Source organism: Hydra vulgaris, chromosome 11, assembly GCF_038396675.1.
Source record: "Hydra vulgaris chromosome 11, alternate assembly HydraT2T_AEP".
Lineage (NCBI taxonomy): Eukaryota > Metazoa > Cnidaria > Hydrozoa > Anthoathecata > Hydridae > Hydra > Hydra vulgaris.
Genome location: NC_088930.1, coordinates 5,670,445 through 5,686,238, shown reverse-complemented (window position 1 = coordinate 5,686,238; position 15,794 = coordinate 5,670,445). Strand labels below are relative to the sequence as shown.

The window sequence follows — 15,794 nt, the reverse complement described above, 5'->3', positions numbered from 1 at the left end:
CTTCAAAATTTTATTTGTTTTTGAGTAAAACTTTAAACATATTTGCAAATCATTAACATTTATTTGAGAACTTTTATTTATACTGTTTTAAATTTTTGAAAATATGTGTGGAATGAAATATAAAAATTAGTATCTAATTAACTGATTAATTAGTATCTAATTAACTAATCAAAACAAACACAACACACACAACTGTGAGCAGAATAATTAACTGATATACGAATACAATTGAAAATCTGTGCAGCCATGGTGCAGTGGTTAGGGTTTTGGCTCAGAACCAAGAGGTCTGAGGTTCGACCCCTACTTTAATCCATTAAGCATCATTGGTAAGGAAGAAGGCATTAACTTCCTCCTTAGTCAAATGCTTTCACAGTGCTCTGTGATATTACTGTAAGGTTGTCTTGGGGCACCTTAATAATAACAAAACAAAATAAAACAAGAAATCTTCTGGGTCCTGGAAGACCCAGTATTTCAAATGATGAAATGAAATGAGCGTTTACTTATACACATAGTAAAAAAAAACAAAAAGTTGTCATCTACTGATCAATACTGAGTTGAAAATGGCAAGAAGCTTCTGGTGTTATTGCTAGTGCTTGAGCAATTAAAAGAGTACTATAAAACACAAATGTGGCAAGCTGCTTGCAAAAAACCACATTTATTGAAAAAACATCAGAAAGCAAAAATAAACTTGTTTTAAGCTCATTAAATTTTTTTTACGAGCATGTGACACAGCGTTCTTTTCAGCAATGAAATGAAAATTGAGGTTGATTCAAGAAAATGCTGATTAATGCTGAGAAAAAGGCCACATGAAAAAATAGATCCAGATTGATTTATGTATAGAACAAAACAAATTAGTGGCGGTCCAGGCATCTTGGCTTGCATGAGCTATGAAGGTATTAGTTGCTTCAAGCTATTCGATGGAAGGCTTGATTCTGAAAGATATTTGGATAATTATTTAATGTCTTCTATTGACATTATATGAAATAACATGGGAATTATCTTCCAATAAGATAATGCTCTAATGAAAACAACATTAAATCATGTCTTGGCCTGTCATTAGATCTCAATTGCATAGAGAACTTGTGGTCTTGATTAGACCACATTCTTGGTAAAATTGAAATAAAATATTTGGACCAGCTTAGAAGAAGTAATAAATTTATAAAATAATGTTCCAAAAGATACTACTATCTAATTTTTAAAAATATATAATTTCAAACTTACTACTAAAATAACATGATGGATTGTTATTAATTGCCAATATTATATATATATATATATATATATATATATATATATATATATATATATATATATATATATATATATATATATATATATATATATATATATATGTATTATTTATATTATATAGATTTGTATATGTATATATATATATATATATATATATATATATATATATATATATATATATATATATATATATATATATATCATTACATAACAGTTATAGTTATTATATATACATACCATTATATAACTGTTACCCGGGTGTTTATTAACTTGAATGTAAATGTTGTGCTTTTTATGTGGGTGAAACCATAAAAAAGATAAAAACATGAATAGCCGAACATCAAAAAAAGTGACTAAAGCGAACTGGAAAGCGTTTGGAATTGTTGAACGTGCACAACATTACAATGGTATACTTAACAAAAATAATCCTAAAACACTTTCAGTTATCCCAAATAATTATGCTAAGAAAATCAGGGAGGCAATTGAAATAGACAGATTGCAATGTTGCTATCCAAAAAATAAAATTCTAAACTGAGATAATGGCAACCTAGAAATGACTCACCATTAGAAATCATTTTTTGTTAAATTTAAGAAAAACTTTTATTATTACTCAGCAATGACATCATTATTGTAAACAACAAATTTTTGTAACGCATTTAGTTTGAAAATGGCTCCAACTATGAGCCGAAATATCACATTTAAAATTGCTTTATATATATATATACATATATATATATATATATATATATATATATATATATATATATATATATATATATATATATATATATATATATATATATATATATTAGGGTGTCCCGTTTTCAGGGTCACATTTTATTTTGACTGCTCCTAGCATTTTTCTGCTGTGTATATGTGAGAAAATGAGATCTGTAAAGTTTTAGAGCTCTAACTTTATTTTTATGACTACACAAGCCACCTTAAGTTTCAAAAATCATGATTTTTGGGTGAAAAAGACCTATTTTTACAGTGCTTGTGTAGTCACAGTTTGAAAGATACAGGCTAAACTTATGTTGAACCATGTACTATTAAACACTCATTAGTTAGAAAAAAATTGGGAGCAGTTTGAATAAAACCGTTAGTTAGGTTTGAAGTGAGTTCAAAGCTACGCAGTTGACATAATTTATCCATTTTTATGCGGTTTGACGCGGTTGACAAAGTCAAACAAAATACTGATCTAATCATTATGAAATAGGTCTAAATCGATTTCCGAACCCTTTTCACACCTAATTAGACCAACGAAAATCCTAAAATCGGTTAAAAAGTATTAACTATATGTTTAATTTTATTTATATATTACACTAGACATATTTTAACCACTAATTCTACAACATTAACATTTTCTTTTCTTTCCACCAGTCCCTTGGGGTCTTTTAGCCTTTCTTTTCTCGTCTACTGCTAGGAGAAGATCTTGCCTCAGCTCTTTATCATGGCTTCCATCAATAAAGTCCTGTATAAGTTTAACATTCCTCTCTGCAGCATCATTAGTTACAGGAATGTTGGAGATAAAATCCTTGAACTTTGTGTAGCTAGACATACTAGGTGGAATCTTCATCCATTCAAGCTGCTGGCTATCCATTTTTAAATATCAAAATGGATTCTGAATCAAAAAACTCAGACAACCTGGGCCTCTCTCCTTCTTTGTCAATGAAACCTGATACATTAACCTTCTTATACATAAATGACAGAGGATCCTTTTCCTTTGAATCATTTATCATCAGCATTCGTTCAGCAATTTCAATATTTTCCTCATCTGACACTCCAGGATCCAGTAAACTAAATGGGACCAAAGTTGGATGAAGATACCATGTATGGTTTGCAATGCTATCGAGACATTTGGCTGCAACATAAGATCTGCTCTTCATGTATGACCAGTAAGCAACCGGGGCTATGGCCGGGGCCAGGTTTGATAACACATAGCTGCGACCGAGGATGAGTTTATGATCAGTGCTGCATTAATATTGATAGATCCTATAAAAATGTTATTTTTAATTAAAATTTATGATATGAGTTATAATTAAAAACAATATTTTTATAGGATCTATCAATATAAATGCAACCCGGTCATAAACCCAGCCGGGGCTGCATTAAAATTGATAGATCCTATAAAATATTTTTTTTAAATAAAATTCATACCATAAATTTTAATTAAAAATAACATTTTTATAGGATCTATCAATATTAATGCAGCCCTGATCATAAACCTGGCCCTGGTCATGGCTATGTGTTATCAAACCTAGCCCCGGCCCTGCCCCCAGTCGCTTACTATGTATGACTTCATCTCCCAGATTGCTTCTATGTCATGTCTTGGAGAAATTACAGTCTGAGATGAGGTTAAGAACCACTTTGCATAATACAATGCTACAAACTCAGAGATGGCCTCAACTTCTTTTTTGTAGAAGCTGTGGAAACAATATCTGTCATTTGGCTCAGAATTTGCAACTTCATGTAATATATAGCCTGTGCCATAAACCTTGCATGATGAATTGCTCCAGGTTGTCGAACTGTCAGTTGATCAATCTCTGGGGACAAATAGAATTGAACAATTTCTGCAAGCTCCCAATAATCACTGCTGGGTATTTTGTCTTCATCTAACAACTTTGTGATGAGTTCTAGGGATACTCTAGCAGCATTGTCAAGTTGTTGATTTACTCCATATTTGAATTTGCAAAGTTTTTTTTTGATCAATCTGAATAAGAGAAAACTCATCCAACAGTTTCTTGAAGAGTTGATTATCTGGACCTGAGGTTGTCTTGAAGAGTTTTGCAACATTCTTAATATGACACTCATTGATATGATGTCTGCAAGCAAAATGCATAACAGGTCTTCCAAGATAGATGTTTAACCTGGAATTTACTCCTTTTTCTTTACCTGTATTTGACGCAGTGGTGTCAAACACTAGACCTTTAATGTCTTTTTTGAGTGAGTTTTCTTCTAAAATCTCAATAATCTTCTCAGTCTGACAAGCTCCAGTAGAATCAGTGACAGGAGGTACTCCAAGCAAAAAATGTTCTCCATCACAAGTTACACTCAATGCTAAGTGCTCTCTTTTGAGTTTCTTTCCATCAGTATACTCTTTGACTAGCATTCCATCATAATGAAGAATCATGTTTGATCCAGCTTTTGCTCTTAAAGCTTCCCTGGCTTCCTCCGCTGTTTCCTGTATGACCTTTCTACCGATTCTGTGTATATTGGATTTTGACATATCTTTACTGGAAAGCCAACTTGTATCAGCCACCTGCTTTAAAATATCGGATTGAGCTCTGATGCTTACATGTTTGACCTTCGAAATAAGGACAATATCTCCTACTATGCCAGCAGATGTAGATGGTTGTGGATCTATCTCATCTTTACTTTATATACCTTTTATTATGATTATCTCATCTTTACTTTATATATATAAAGCAATGTCTGTAGAATTAGTCTGTAGAATTAGAGGTGTCTGTTTCTTCTGAAGATATTTATGTTTCACTTGAAGATGAAACCTGCAGCTCAGACTGATAACTCTGGTCATGATCTGCTCCAGACATTCTTACTCTTGCCTGTTGAGATCTTTGAGCAGAATAAATGTACCTTTTATCTTTCTTACCGATTTACATTTTCCTGCAACTTCTTTGATCATTTATGAAAATGATATCTTCTGCCTTGTCTACCTGAGATCTTTTCTTATCTTTCTTTAATATTTGTATCACATCACTGGGCATATCATCAAAAAAAACAGGCAAAATATTGTTTTTGAAAATTATTCTCTTTTCTACTTCTTTAGTGTTTTGCCTTTTTTGAAGAGAAATCAATTTTTTGTGCTTGGCTAGCAATTCACTCATTTTCTTCTGTACTTTGTCCACTCTGGATATTGGAATTCCAGCTTTTTCATAAATAGCTGTGACCTTTTTAACCTAACACTGACAATTTTCCTCACAAATGAGCTTGAAATCATGAGAGAATCCACAGCAAAGAAGGGTGTTATCATTAATCTTAGGATTTTCAGACTTTAGAAAATAATAATGCTTCAAAATGTCTTTGTTAGAAGGGAGTTGATTGTCATTCAACTTGTCACTTATACTCTTAAGAAGAAATACTTCTTTCTTTTTTCTGGTTTTAGCCATTCTGTTCAATTAAGTTTACTCTCTGCACTGGAGTCAAATAACAACTATAATAGACAGAAGTTTATAAAAGTGTCCTATCACTTACAGAATTATAAAGTGTTCTTTCACTTAAAAAGATAAAGTTTCTCAAAGTTTTAATAATAGTGTTCTATCACTACTTTGAAGCACTTTTGGTAATCCTTCAGTTAAGCGACGTAAAATAAAATTATTATTTTGCTTTTAAAACATTTCAGACATTTTTGAGACAATGCAAGAAAGCAAAATAATAATTTTATTTTACGCCGCTTAACTGAAGGATTACCGTTGCAACTAACCCCCAGGCCCCACCCCTTGCAGAGGAAATGCATTGTTCCAAATAAACTCTCCCCCTCCCCAAACCCCCAGGTCAGAATTTGCTCAACACATTTAGGTTGTAGTATTCCCCCACCCCTTCCCTAATTTATATAACACGCAATATTATAGGCATTTTAACATGTTTCAAATCTTCTCACTTCAGGAATGAATATTTTGGAAAAATATACATAACTTTTTTCAACCGATTTTGGATTTTGGTTGGTCTAATTAGGTGTGAAAAGGGTTTGGAAATTGATTTAGACCCATTTCATAATGATTAGATCAGTATTTTGTTTGACTTTGTCAACCGCTTCAAACCGCATAAAAATGGATAAATTAGCCTGTATCTTTCAAACTGTGACTACACAAGCACAATAAAAATAGGCTTTTTTCACCCAAAAATCATGATTTTTGAAACTTAAGGTGGCTTGTGTAGTCACAAAAATAAAGTTAGAGCTCTAAAACTTTACAGATCTCATTTTCTCACATATACACAGCAGAAAAATCCTAGGAGCAGTCAAAATAAAATGTGACCCTGAAAACAGGACACTCTAATATATATATATATATATATATATATATATATATATATATATATATATATATATATATATATATATATATATATATATATATATACATATATATATATATATATATATATATATATATATATATATATATATATATATATATATATATTCATATGCCAATACTGTATATATGTATATATATATATATATATATATATATATATATATATATATATATATATATATATATATATATATATATATATATATATATATATATATATATATATATATATATATATATATATATATATATATATGTATATATACAGCCATGGCCATAAGTTTAAATCCACTCAAAGAACTTGATAAAAAATAACAAATAATATAATTTAAATATATAATATTCAGGCTAAATTAATATTTTGGTTTTAAGTAAGCATCAGGGAATCCCTTAAGTTATATTTTATTACTGGGATTCCGATTACTATCGATTTTGTCATAAAAATATGAATATGGCTTTTATTATATAATTATACCTTGCACAGTGCAGATCTATTTAAACAGTTGTGAAAATTTTATTTAACAATATTATTCATTCAGAAAATGGGGAAATTATGTGAACTTAGTGAAGGAATATGAGGACAGATTGTTTTTTTGTATTTGCAAGGTAGTGCACATCATACGAAGGAATGGTTGGTAAAAAATAAATCCCAAATTTTAGAATGGCCAGCACAGTCGCCTACCTTAACCCCATAGAAAATTTATGGTAATGCTCAAAAGAAGGGTCAGGACACATGAGTTCACTTCAAAAAAATACTTGATAGAATTTATTGCTTTTGAATGGGCTAAAATCATACAGGCAGATTGTGAAAAATTTGTTAATAATATGAAGCAAAGGATTGCAGAGGAGATAAAGGCCAAAGGAGGTGCAACAAAATATTAAAATATTAATTAATTGTTTATAAAATAAATACTTTTATTGAAAAACAGGTTTATTTCACTCTAAAATCAAACTTTGCTGTATATTTTCAAAAAAGTGGAAGTGGATTTAAACTTATGGCCACAGCTGTGTATATATATATATACATATATATATATATATATATATATATATATATATATATATATATATATATATATATATATATATATATATATATATATATATATATATATATATATATACATATATATATATATATATTTATACACATTTATACACATTTATACACACATATATATATATATATATATATATATATATATATATATATATATATATATATATATACACATATATATAGCCGCACACATAATATTACCTAAAGCAATTGCCAGCTCTTTATTTTTTCTTAAAAAGGAATTAATATCTTTTACAGGTACCAATTGACTTCGGTTTGCTAAAAATAAAAAGCATTTTTAATTAGATCTTTGATTTTAATTAACAATATAAAAATTGTATAAGTTGTAAAACTTATAATAAATTTTTAAAATATATGAAAACCTTTGCTATCGTTGAAACTTTTAGAACTATTCATTCCCTTAATAATACTTTTGTTTAAAACACCTGACGATTTTAGAGTGAACCGCCCCTAAAGAAATTTTCACAATTTTATTGATAATAAAAAGTTTTTTTTAATAAATAGTAAGTAAATTATATAACTCTCAACTCTCTGCAAAACTTATCTAAGTTTCATTCTAGAGCAGCACTACACTATGGCATTTCAATTAAATAATTTTACAAATAAATTTCCAAAAATGAAATTAACTCTAAAAATCAATATGAACAATAAAAAAATAGCAAACTATTTTAAATAATTATAAAACAAATATTAAACCAAATGAAATGAATAATATATTTATTTTGATTTTATCCATTAAAGCAGAATGCTTCTGGTTTTATTCATTAAAGCAGAATGATTCATTAAAGCAGAAAACTTAAGGTCATACCAGTTAAAAGCAAGTATAATCTGAAACTATTTAAATCAAGCATGCCAAAACTCTGCAAGATCATTACTGACTCATTAATCTTATTTCTGCAGATATAGACAAATGAAAACATGGAACTCCACTGTAACTATTTTTGGCTTGCCAAGTCATTGAATGTTTATAAAACATCAAATATCTACAAGTTTATAAAGCTTGTAGTTTAAATTCTTTCAAGGTCAACCATGTGGAAAGAATCTCATCATCTAATAATAAAACTTCATATAAAATCTTGTCAAAGTTACCCCCTAGAAAATAGATCAGATTGAGATACTGTACTGAAAAATTGCCATAAACCAGGTTTATTCAAAAGTGCTTATACCCATAAAGATACTTTGGCTCAACACACAATTTATCAATCTAAAAACTAATTTGAAAAATTATAACAACCTAATCAAAAAAGAAGATATCCTGGATAAGCCATTTCATAATGACATCTTCATTGAAATCAGTAAACTAAGTAATTACTGAATTAAATAATTCTACAAACCCTTAATGATATCACTTTAAGTCTTCTAGCTACCACTTTTACCACTAATAATATGAGATGAACTTAATGTCTTCAACCTTTAACTTTTAGACTAATAGTAGCCTAACGAATTCAATGCAAAATGAAATTTTAGCAAAGTCCAAAAACACATTGTAAATATTGTTAGACCTACAAATGCATTGTAAGTTATTGGGAGAAAATTTGTTATAAAAAATAAAATACTGGTTCATGTATTTTACAAAATTTTGTATTTGTAAAAAATATGGCTTATTATTTTTATCATTATTACTAATATTATTAATAGTATTAATAATACTAGTAATAATAACCTTAATAAAAACAACAATAACAACAACAACAACAACAATATTACCAATTAAATCAAAAAAGAAGCAGTAAAATAAAGATGCTCGCAAAAGTTAGAACAAACAAAATAGATGAACTCAATTATTCTCAATAGTAATAACAAGCATACTTCACTCGCTAGCATACCCAACAAGGAAATTTAATGCATACCTTGTGTGATAGCAACACTCAATTTATGGGCTAGCATAGAGTGGGCTATTTTTGGTTATGGTATTTATAATACTTAAGTGGTATAAGTATTATAGCCACATGTCATTATAATACTTATACCACATTAGCCATAAGAATATGAATTTTTAATGTATCATAGACTAAAAATTCTTAATTGCTACAAATAATCAGCATTTTTTATTAAAAATAAATTATATTAATATCAAATATAAATTTTTTAAATTCATAAACCTTGCACTTCTTGTATTGAATTTTTCGCTTTGGCCTCACATCTAAACTTAAATTATTTATCATTCCAACTTGAGAAATATCCATTTTATAATTCCCTGAATTGAAAAAAAAATAGTGAGAATAACCTAAAGTTTGTATTAGAATATATTGATTTTAAATTAAAAAACAAAAAAATTTCAAAAAATTTTATGAGACTATATATCTATACATTTTTAGCCTAAAAAATGGCACAAGATTTTTTTAATGTATTGCTATAAACGTGTAATAGTTATGTTTATAAAATTTGTTGAAAAATTTATTGTTTGTACTAAAAACAATATATTTTTTAGATTTTACACTAAAAACTTTAATGTAAAATCTATAAATTTATAACTGTTGGAATAAAAAGTACATATTAACAATTTATATTTCTTTACACACATAAATTTTAAATATGTATAAGCTCTTATAAAAAATTATAGAGAGATATAAATTTCATTATATTATATAGCCTTATCGTCAATAAAGATAATATTTAAAAAATTATAAATTCTATACAATATACAATTTTATGGCAGTTATAAAGTTATAACTGTTATCGTGTTATCTTAAATAAAATTTTTTGTAAAGTTTATTCAAGATAACATGATAACAGTTAAAATTAAATTAAAATAGGCATAATATTTATAAAAACTGAAATAGGAAAAAAAAAAAACTAACAGTTCTATTTGTGTTAATAAGTGTAATAAGATATATACATAATATAAAGTTCACAACCCAGAGGTAACCCACTGTTTTAGGGTTGTAGCCCTCCTATCGAAGAACTTGAAGTTGGTTTATTGATGAGAGTTGATTTGGTTTGGTTTCACTTTTAAAATGCCACCAAAAAATTCAGACATAAATATGTTACTACAAGAAATGCAAGAAAAATCAAGCAATTAGAAAAAAAAAAGACTAGAAAGATGTTTTGATAAATAATTTTGAAAGGGTAAATGAATTAGAAAATAAATTATGCTAAGAAAAATCAAAAGATCTAAATAACTGGAGTGAAATTGTAAAAAGAAAAGTTAAAGTAAATCAAGGCCAAAATGATATAATAAACACGGTTCTATATGAGGAAAAAGAACATAATAAAAGAAAAAATAATATTATATTTGGTGTTAAATTAGCAAATCGTGATAATATTGACAAGAAAAAATCTGATGAAGATATGGTAGATATTTTTGAAAGATATTTTTGACTCAGTAAATGCAGACAAGGATAAAATAAAAAAAGTAATCAGACTCAAAACAAGAAACACTTCAAAAATACCACCAGTTATCAGAGACAATGCGTCAGACAAAATAAGTGTATTATAATTTGCATACATTAACAGAAACAAGATAAACAACATATATTTAAACTCAGATATGACAGAATCAGAAAGAGATCTTATTAAGTAGTTACGTAGTGAAGTTAAATTGTTAAATGCTAGCCTAAATCAAAACAATGAATACTACTACACTATAAGAAATTTCAAAATTGTTAAACTCATAAAAAAACCAAAACAATAGCAATCATGATTTTATTTGTATCAACCTGCAGTATTGGCTGTCCCTTCAACATGTAATCCTGTATCTAATTATGTTAAACCACAAGTATTGTTATGCAAATCAATACCCAAATATCATCTATGTTGTAGATATACAAATGCAACTTTACTAAACAATAAATTTGATTTGTTTTTGCTAGAAATTGCAGCGTATAGTCCTGACATATTTATTGAAACCAAAACTTGGTTTAACTTATCAAGTACCATAAATGTAAATGGGTATAATGTTTTTCACAACAATCAATCTAAAGCTAACATAACTAAATATCATGGTGGAGGTTTAGCTATCTATGTTAAAAATAAGTATATTGCTTATACTCCTTATGACCTAGCATCTGAAGAAATGACAGTTGAATAAGTCTGGTGTGTTATTAAAACAGAAAATGAGAATATCTTAATTGGTAGCATATATTGTCCACCTGATGCTACAGTACTCACAAATCAAAAAATCAATAAAATAATAAATATAGCAAAAAAAAGTGTTGATTGCAACAAATATTTAGGTTTACTCTTAGCCGGAGACTATAAATAGCCAAATATAAAATGGAATGATGAAAATTTTCAAACAGTGTTAAAGAATGATAGACAGACACAAATATTTATAGACAATTTAAATGACACCTTTTTGACTCAAAACCAACATTTAAATCAGGCACAGTCAGAAGGCAATACCTTAGATTTGATTTTAACTGATGCACCAAAGCGTACCCCGATCATAGGTTAAAATCCTCTGTGGAGCAACTCAAATAATGCACATCAGATATCGTATTAGAATTACATCTTATAAAAACCAACTACATCAAAAACTTCCTATGGGAAATCAAAGTTTAACTATAAAGCTGGAATTTATCAAGAAATGAACAATTCATTTCATAGTATAAAATGGTCACATCTTTTCTTTAATAAAAATGTTGATGAATGTTACAAAAGTCTTTGTAAATAAATATCACAAATTATCTAAGAGTTATATACCTAAAAAAAGTCCATAAGCACATAGCTTTAAAACCATTGATTGACAAAAAAATAAAGACTGAAATTCGACATAAAACAACCTTATGGAACAAGTTAATATCAAATAAATCCAAGTCACCCATTTTGGTTCAACGATACAAAATACAAAGTAAACTGGTTAAAAACATGATGAGGTTAAAATGTATTGAATACAAAACATCAAAAAAAGATCCCAAATTATTTTACAGTTATGTTAATTCTAACAAAAAAGTTAAATGAGGAATAGTTTCAATGTCTGATGAATATAATAACACTGTAACAAATAGAGAATCTACAGCAAATACTTTAAACAATAGTTTCACTTCGATTTTTGTTAATGAAGGTAAACAAAACATACCAAATATGCTGCAGAAGACTAAAATTATTCTAGAAGTATATATAAACAATATAATAACTTGCCATACTATTGAAAATAAAGTAGTCTCTGTGAACCATTAAATTTAATATATATAAAATTATTGACTGAGAAACAATTACCTGAACTCTGGAAATCAGCAAATATAACCCCGATTTTTAAAAAAGGTAATACGAACAATGCATCTAATTACAAACCAATCTTATTGACCCCTATCCCATGTAAAGTTTTGGAATCAATTATTCAAGATAAACTTATGGATTATCTAACAAAAAACAGCTTATTTAATGAAAATCAACATGGGCTCAGAAAAAATAAAAGCTGCACAACAAATCTATTGGAAACTCTTGATATCATAATAGATGCACTAAAAAATGGCCACACAGTTAATATGTTATATCTAGACTTTGAAAAGACTTTTGATAAAGTACCACACTCTTTTTTGATCACTCAAATCATACAGTATCGTGAGAAATTATTTAAGATGGATAGAAAACTTTTTAACTAACAGAAAACAGAGAGTGATCCTCGGCAACACTGTCTCAGATTGGCTACCAGTTATCAGTGGTGTACAACAGGGATCAGTTTTAGGACCACTGCTGTTTTTGGTTTTCATTAATGATTTGGCAGATCAAGTAAAAAACCCTATCAAACTGTATACTTATGATAGCAAAATAATAAACATAAAAAATGTGAATGATTCAATAAGCCTTCAAAATGATATAAATGATATAATGGCATGGTCATCTATCTGGCTAACAAAATTTAGTTATAAAAAATACAAAACTTTGCATATCGGGAAAAAAAATTCAAATGCTACATTTATAATGACTGATATTGATTGCAATTACAATTATACATTATGTAACACAGAAGCTGAATGTGATTTAGGTATAATGGTTCAATCGGATCTAAAATGGCACTCACAAGTTGATTCAGTAACTAGCAAAGCAAATAGAATGTTAGGTATCATAAAAAGAACATTTAGAGGAAAACATAGGAAAAAAGCTCTATACAACATTCATACGTCCACATACGTTTTGAGTTTGCAGTCCAGGCATGGTCTCCATTCCTACAACAAAACATAGACTAAATTGAGATAATCCAAAAAAGAGCAACCAAACTACCACCTACAATTAAAAAATTACCTTATGAAGCTAGGTTAAATACTATGCAATTAAAGACTCTTGAAGAACGTAGACTACGTGGAGATCTTATTCAACATTTTAAAATTCAACATGGCCATGATAAAATAAATTAGGTTACAAACAATTATCAAAACATATCAAATGAAGGTCCGTATTTACGACAACACAAATTCAAAATGAAAAAACCTTTTTGCAAATTACCTTCAGATATCACTTTTTCCAAAATCGAGTTGTAAATGCATGGAATAACTTACCATCTGAAATAGTAGAAGTTGCTTCTATAAATAACTTCAAAAATAAAATAGACAAATCTGAAATTTGCAGAAACTTTTAAAAAATAAACAAAAAACAAATTGAGCTGTTACAGTACAATATCTACCGTTACTGTACTTCGCAACTGTTAACACCAGTTGCTACAGCTATACCTTATTATTATCATTATTATTATAATAGTTTATTTGATGCAAATTAAATTTTGTTTTTAAGTTGTATTTAAAATTTCCCGCGTTTGAATTTTCAAAGTTCGGTAAAATCAGGGTTGCGCACTAAGGGAGGGCCAGATCAGAGTCATGAGAATTATAGCGTCCACTTGTGGTATTATTATTATCATCTTGCGGTATTTCACATATTGCTTATTCCACATTTGCAGGATTCCTTTAATCAACTTTCATTGTCTGCATTTTTTAACTTCCAATCCCTGCAGAGTGCATAAAATTTGTAAGCGTTGGTTGTTTATACATAACCAACTATTATTGCTACATGTTTTTCATCAAATACTTTGAACGTCTGTTGTATTACTGTTCTATTTATGGCTGCAGTACTTCTAAGAAATTTTTTAAAACTAAGAAATTTTTTTCTAATAATATTAATGACTCGTTAAATTTAGAGAGTAAGTTGGGACTAAAAGTATTTTTTATTCAAAAAAATTTTTAAATCAATGTTATATGAAATGTGGAAGGGTGAAATGTAGAAACATCGACTAAATACGTTTTTAGTCAAACAACTTTTTCGCCAAATAACTGTATTTTAATCATTTTAAATTACTTCAAAGTATAATTTACAACATCATATTTCTACATTGATATTTTAATACTTTTATTAACATTGCATTTTTTATTTATAATGGGCTGCAATCACCAAGTTTCAATTCAAAAAAAAATTTCATATCATGAAAGGAAGGAAAAGCTAACCCCCAAAAGTCTTCTTTCTCTATAAATCGCCTGCTGTGTTCAAAGTTATTAGTTATTATTGCAGTTATGGTTGTATTTATATATTAAAATTTTAACCTACCCAATATAGATCGACGCTATTATCAAGGTTCACATAGATTTTACATATTTTTTTTTTGTTTGTTTAATAAACATCTTTAGTTTTAGTCAGTATGTTAATCAACCACCCGCGAATTATAATTACACGGTAATATATACATTCTAACGGAGATAGTCACCTGAAAATTGAATAGCACATAAATTTTATTTTACATTTAGCTATATATAGGAAGTCTATCTCATTCTTAAAACTTTTTATTTAAAAGAAAAAGCACTGATTGTTTAAGCCTACTTTACTTATATACATCCTATGCTAGAGTATTGGTCTCCAGTTAGTTATTTGACACTATCAGTGAGATCAATAGGATTGAGAAAATCAATAGGAAAGTACAACACCTCTTCACCAAGAGTATTGTTTATTCTGTGATCAGAGTCTTCACCAAAAGAGTTTTTAGTCTGAGGTTAGTATCTTCACCAATAGTATTGTTGGTCTGTGATTAGTATCTTATGCTAAACATTTTACTAAAACAAATGTTTAATGACCTAATATTACATTATAAAATTCTAAATTGTATTGTGGTCACTGGTTTTTCAAATCTGTTTAAATTCAGTTCTTACAAGGGTAATTATAACCATGCCCTTAAGTTGTACAAACTCCGTTATAATTTTCCAGTCGTTTTGTTAAGTTATGAATAGCTTACCGGAAAATGTATGCATTACAATTAGTTTACCGGAAAATGTGATGTGATGTGAATGCATCATTTAATTAAATAATCCGCATCATCTGTCTCAATGTTTAAAAACCGTTTCGTTCTAATTAGTCTTTTTGAGTTAACAATTTTGTAAAATGGTAACCTTTTAAAAAATAATAACTTTATAAAATCTGTTACCCCTTTAAATTGAGGGTGTTCAAACTTTGTATAATGATAAATTTTGAACACGAAGAGATTA

General features: G+C 28.2%; 1 protein-coding gene across 4 annotated transcripts in view; it reads right to left on the bottom strand.

The window, feature by feature from the left end:
• Positions 1-13,876, bottom strand: part of LOC136087356 (uncharacterized) — a 75,303-nt gene extending 61,427 nt beyond the window's left edge. For 3 of the 4 annotated variants that reach the window (XM_065809888.1, XM_065809887.1, XM_065809889.1), the window contains exons 1-4: positions 13,777-13,876; positions 9,492-9,586; positions 7,752-7,839; positions 7,570-7,647 (exon numbers count right to left, since the gene is read on the bottom strand). In XM_065809888.1, the coding sequence (XP_065665960.1) occupies positions 7,570-7,647; positions 7,752-7,839; positions 9,492-9,575 (250 nt within the window). In that variant the 5' untranslated portion in view covers positions 9,576-9,586; positions 13,777-13,876. The remainder of the gene's footprint in view (positions 1-7,569; positions 7,648-7,751; positions 7,840-9,491; positions 9,587-13,776) is intronic. The other variant, XM_065809886.1, reaches the window with a different exon arrangement.
• Between the last annotated feature and the right edge of the window lie 1,918 nt (positions 13,877-15,794).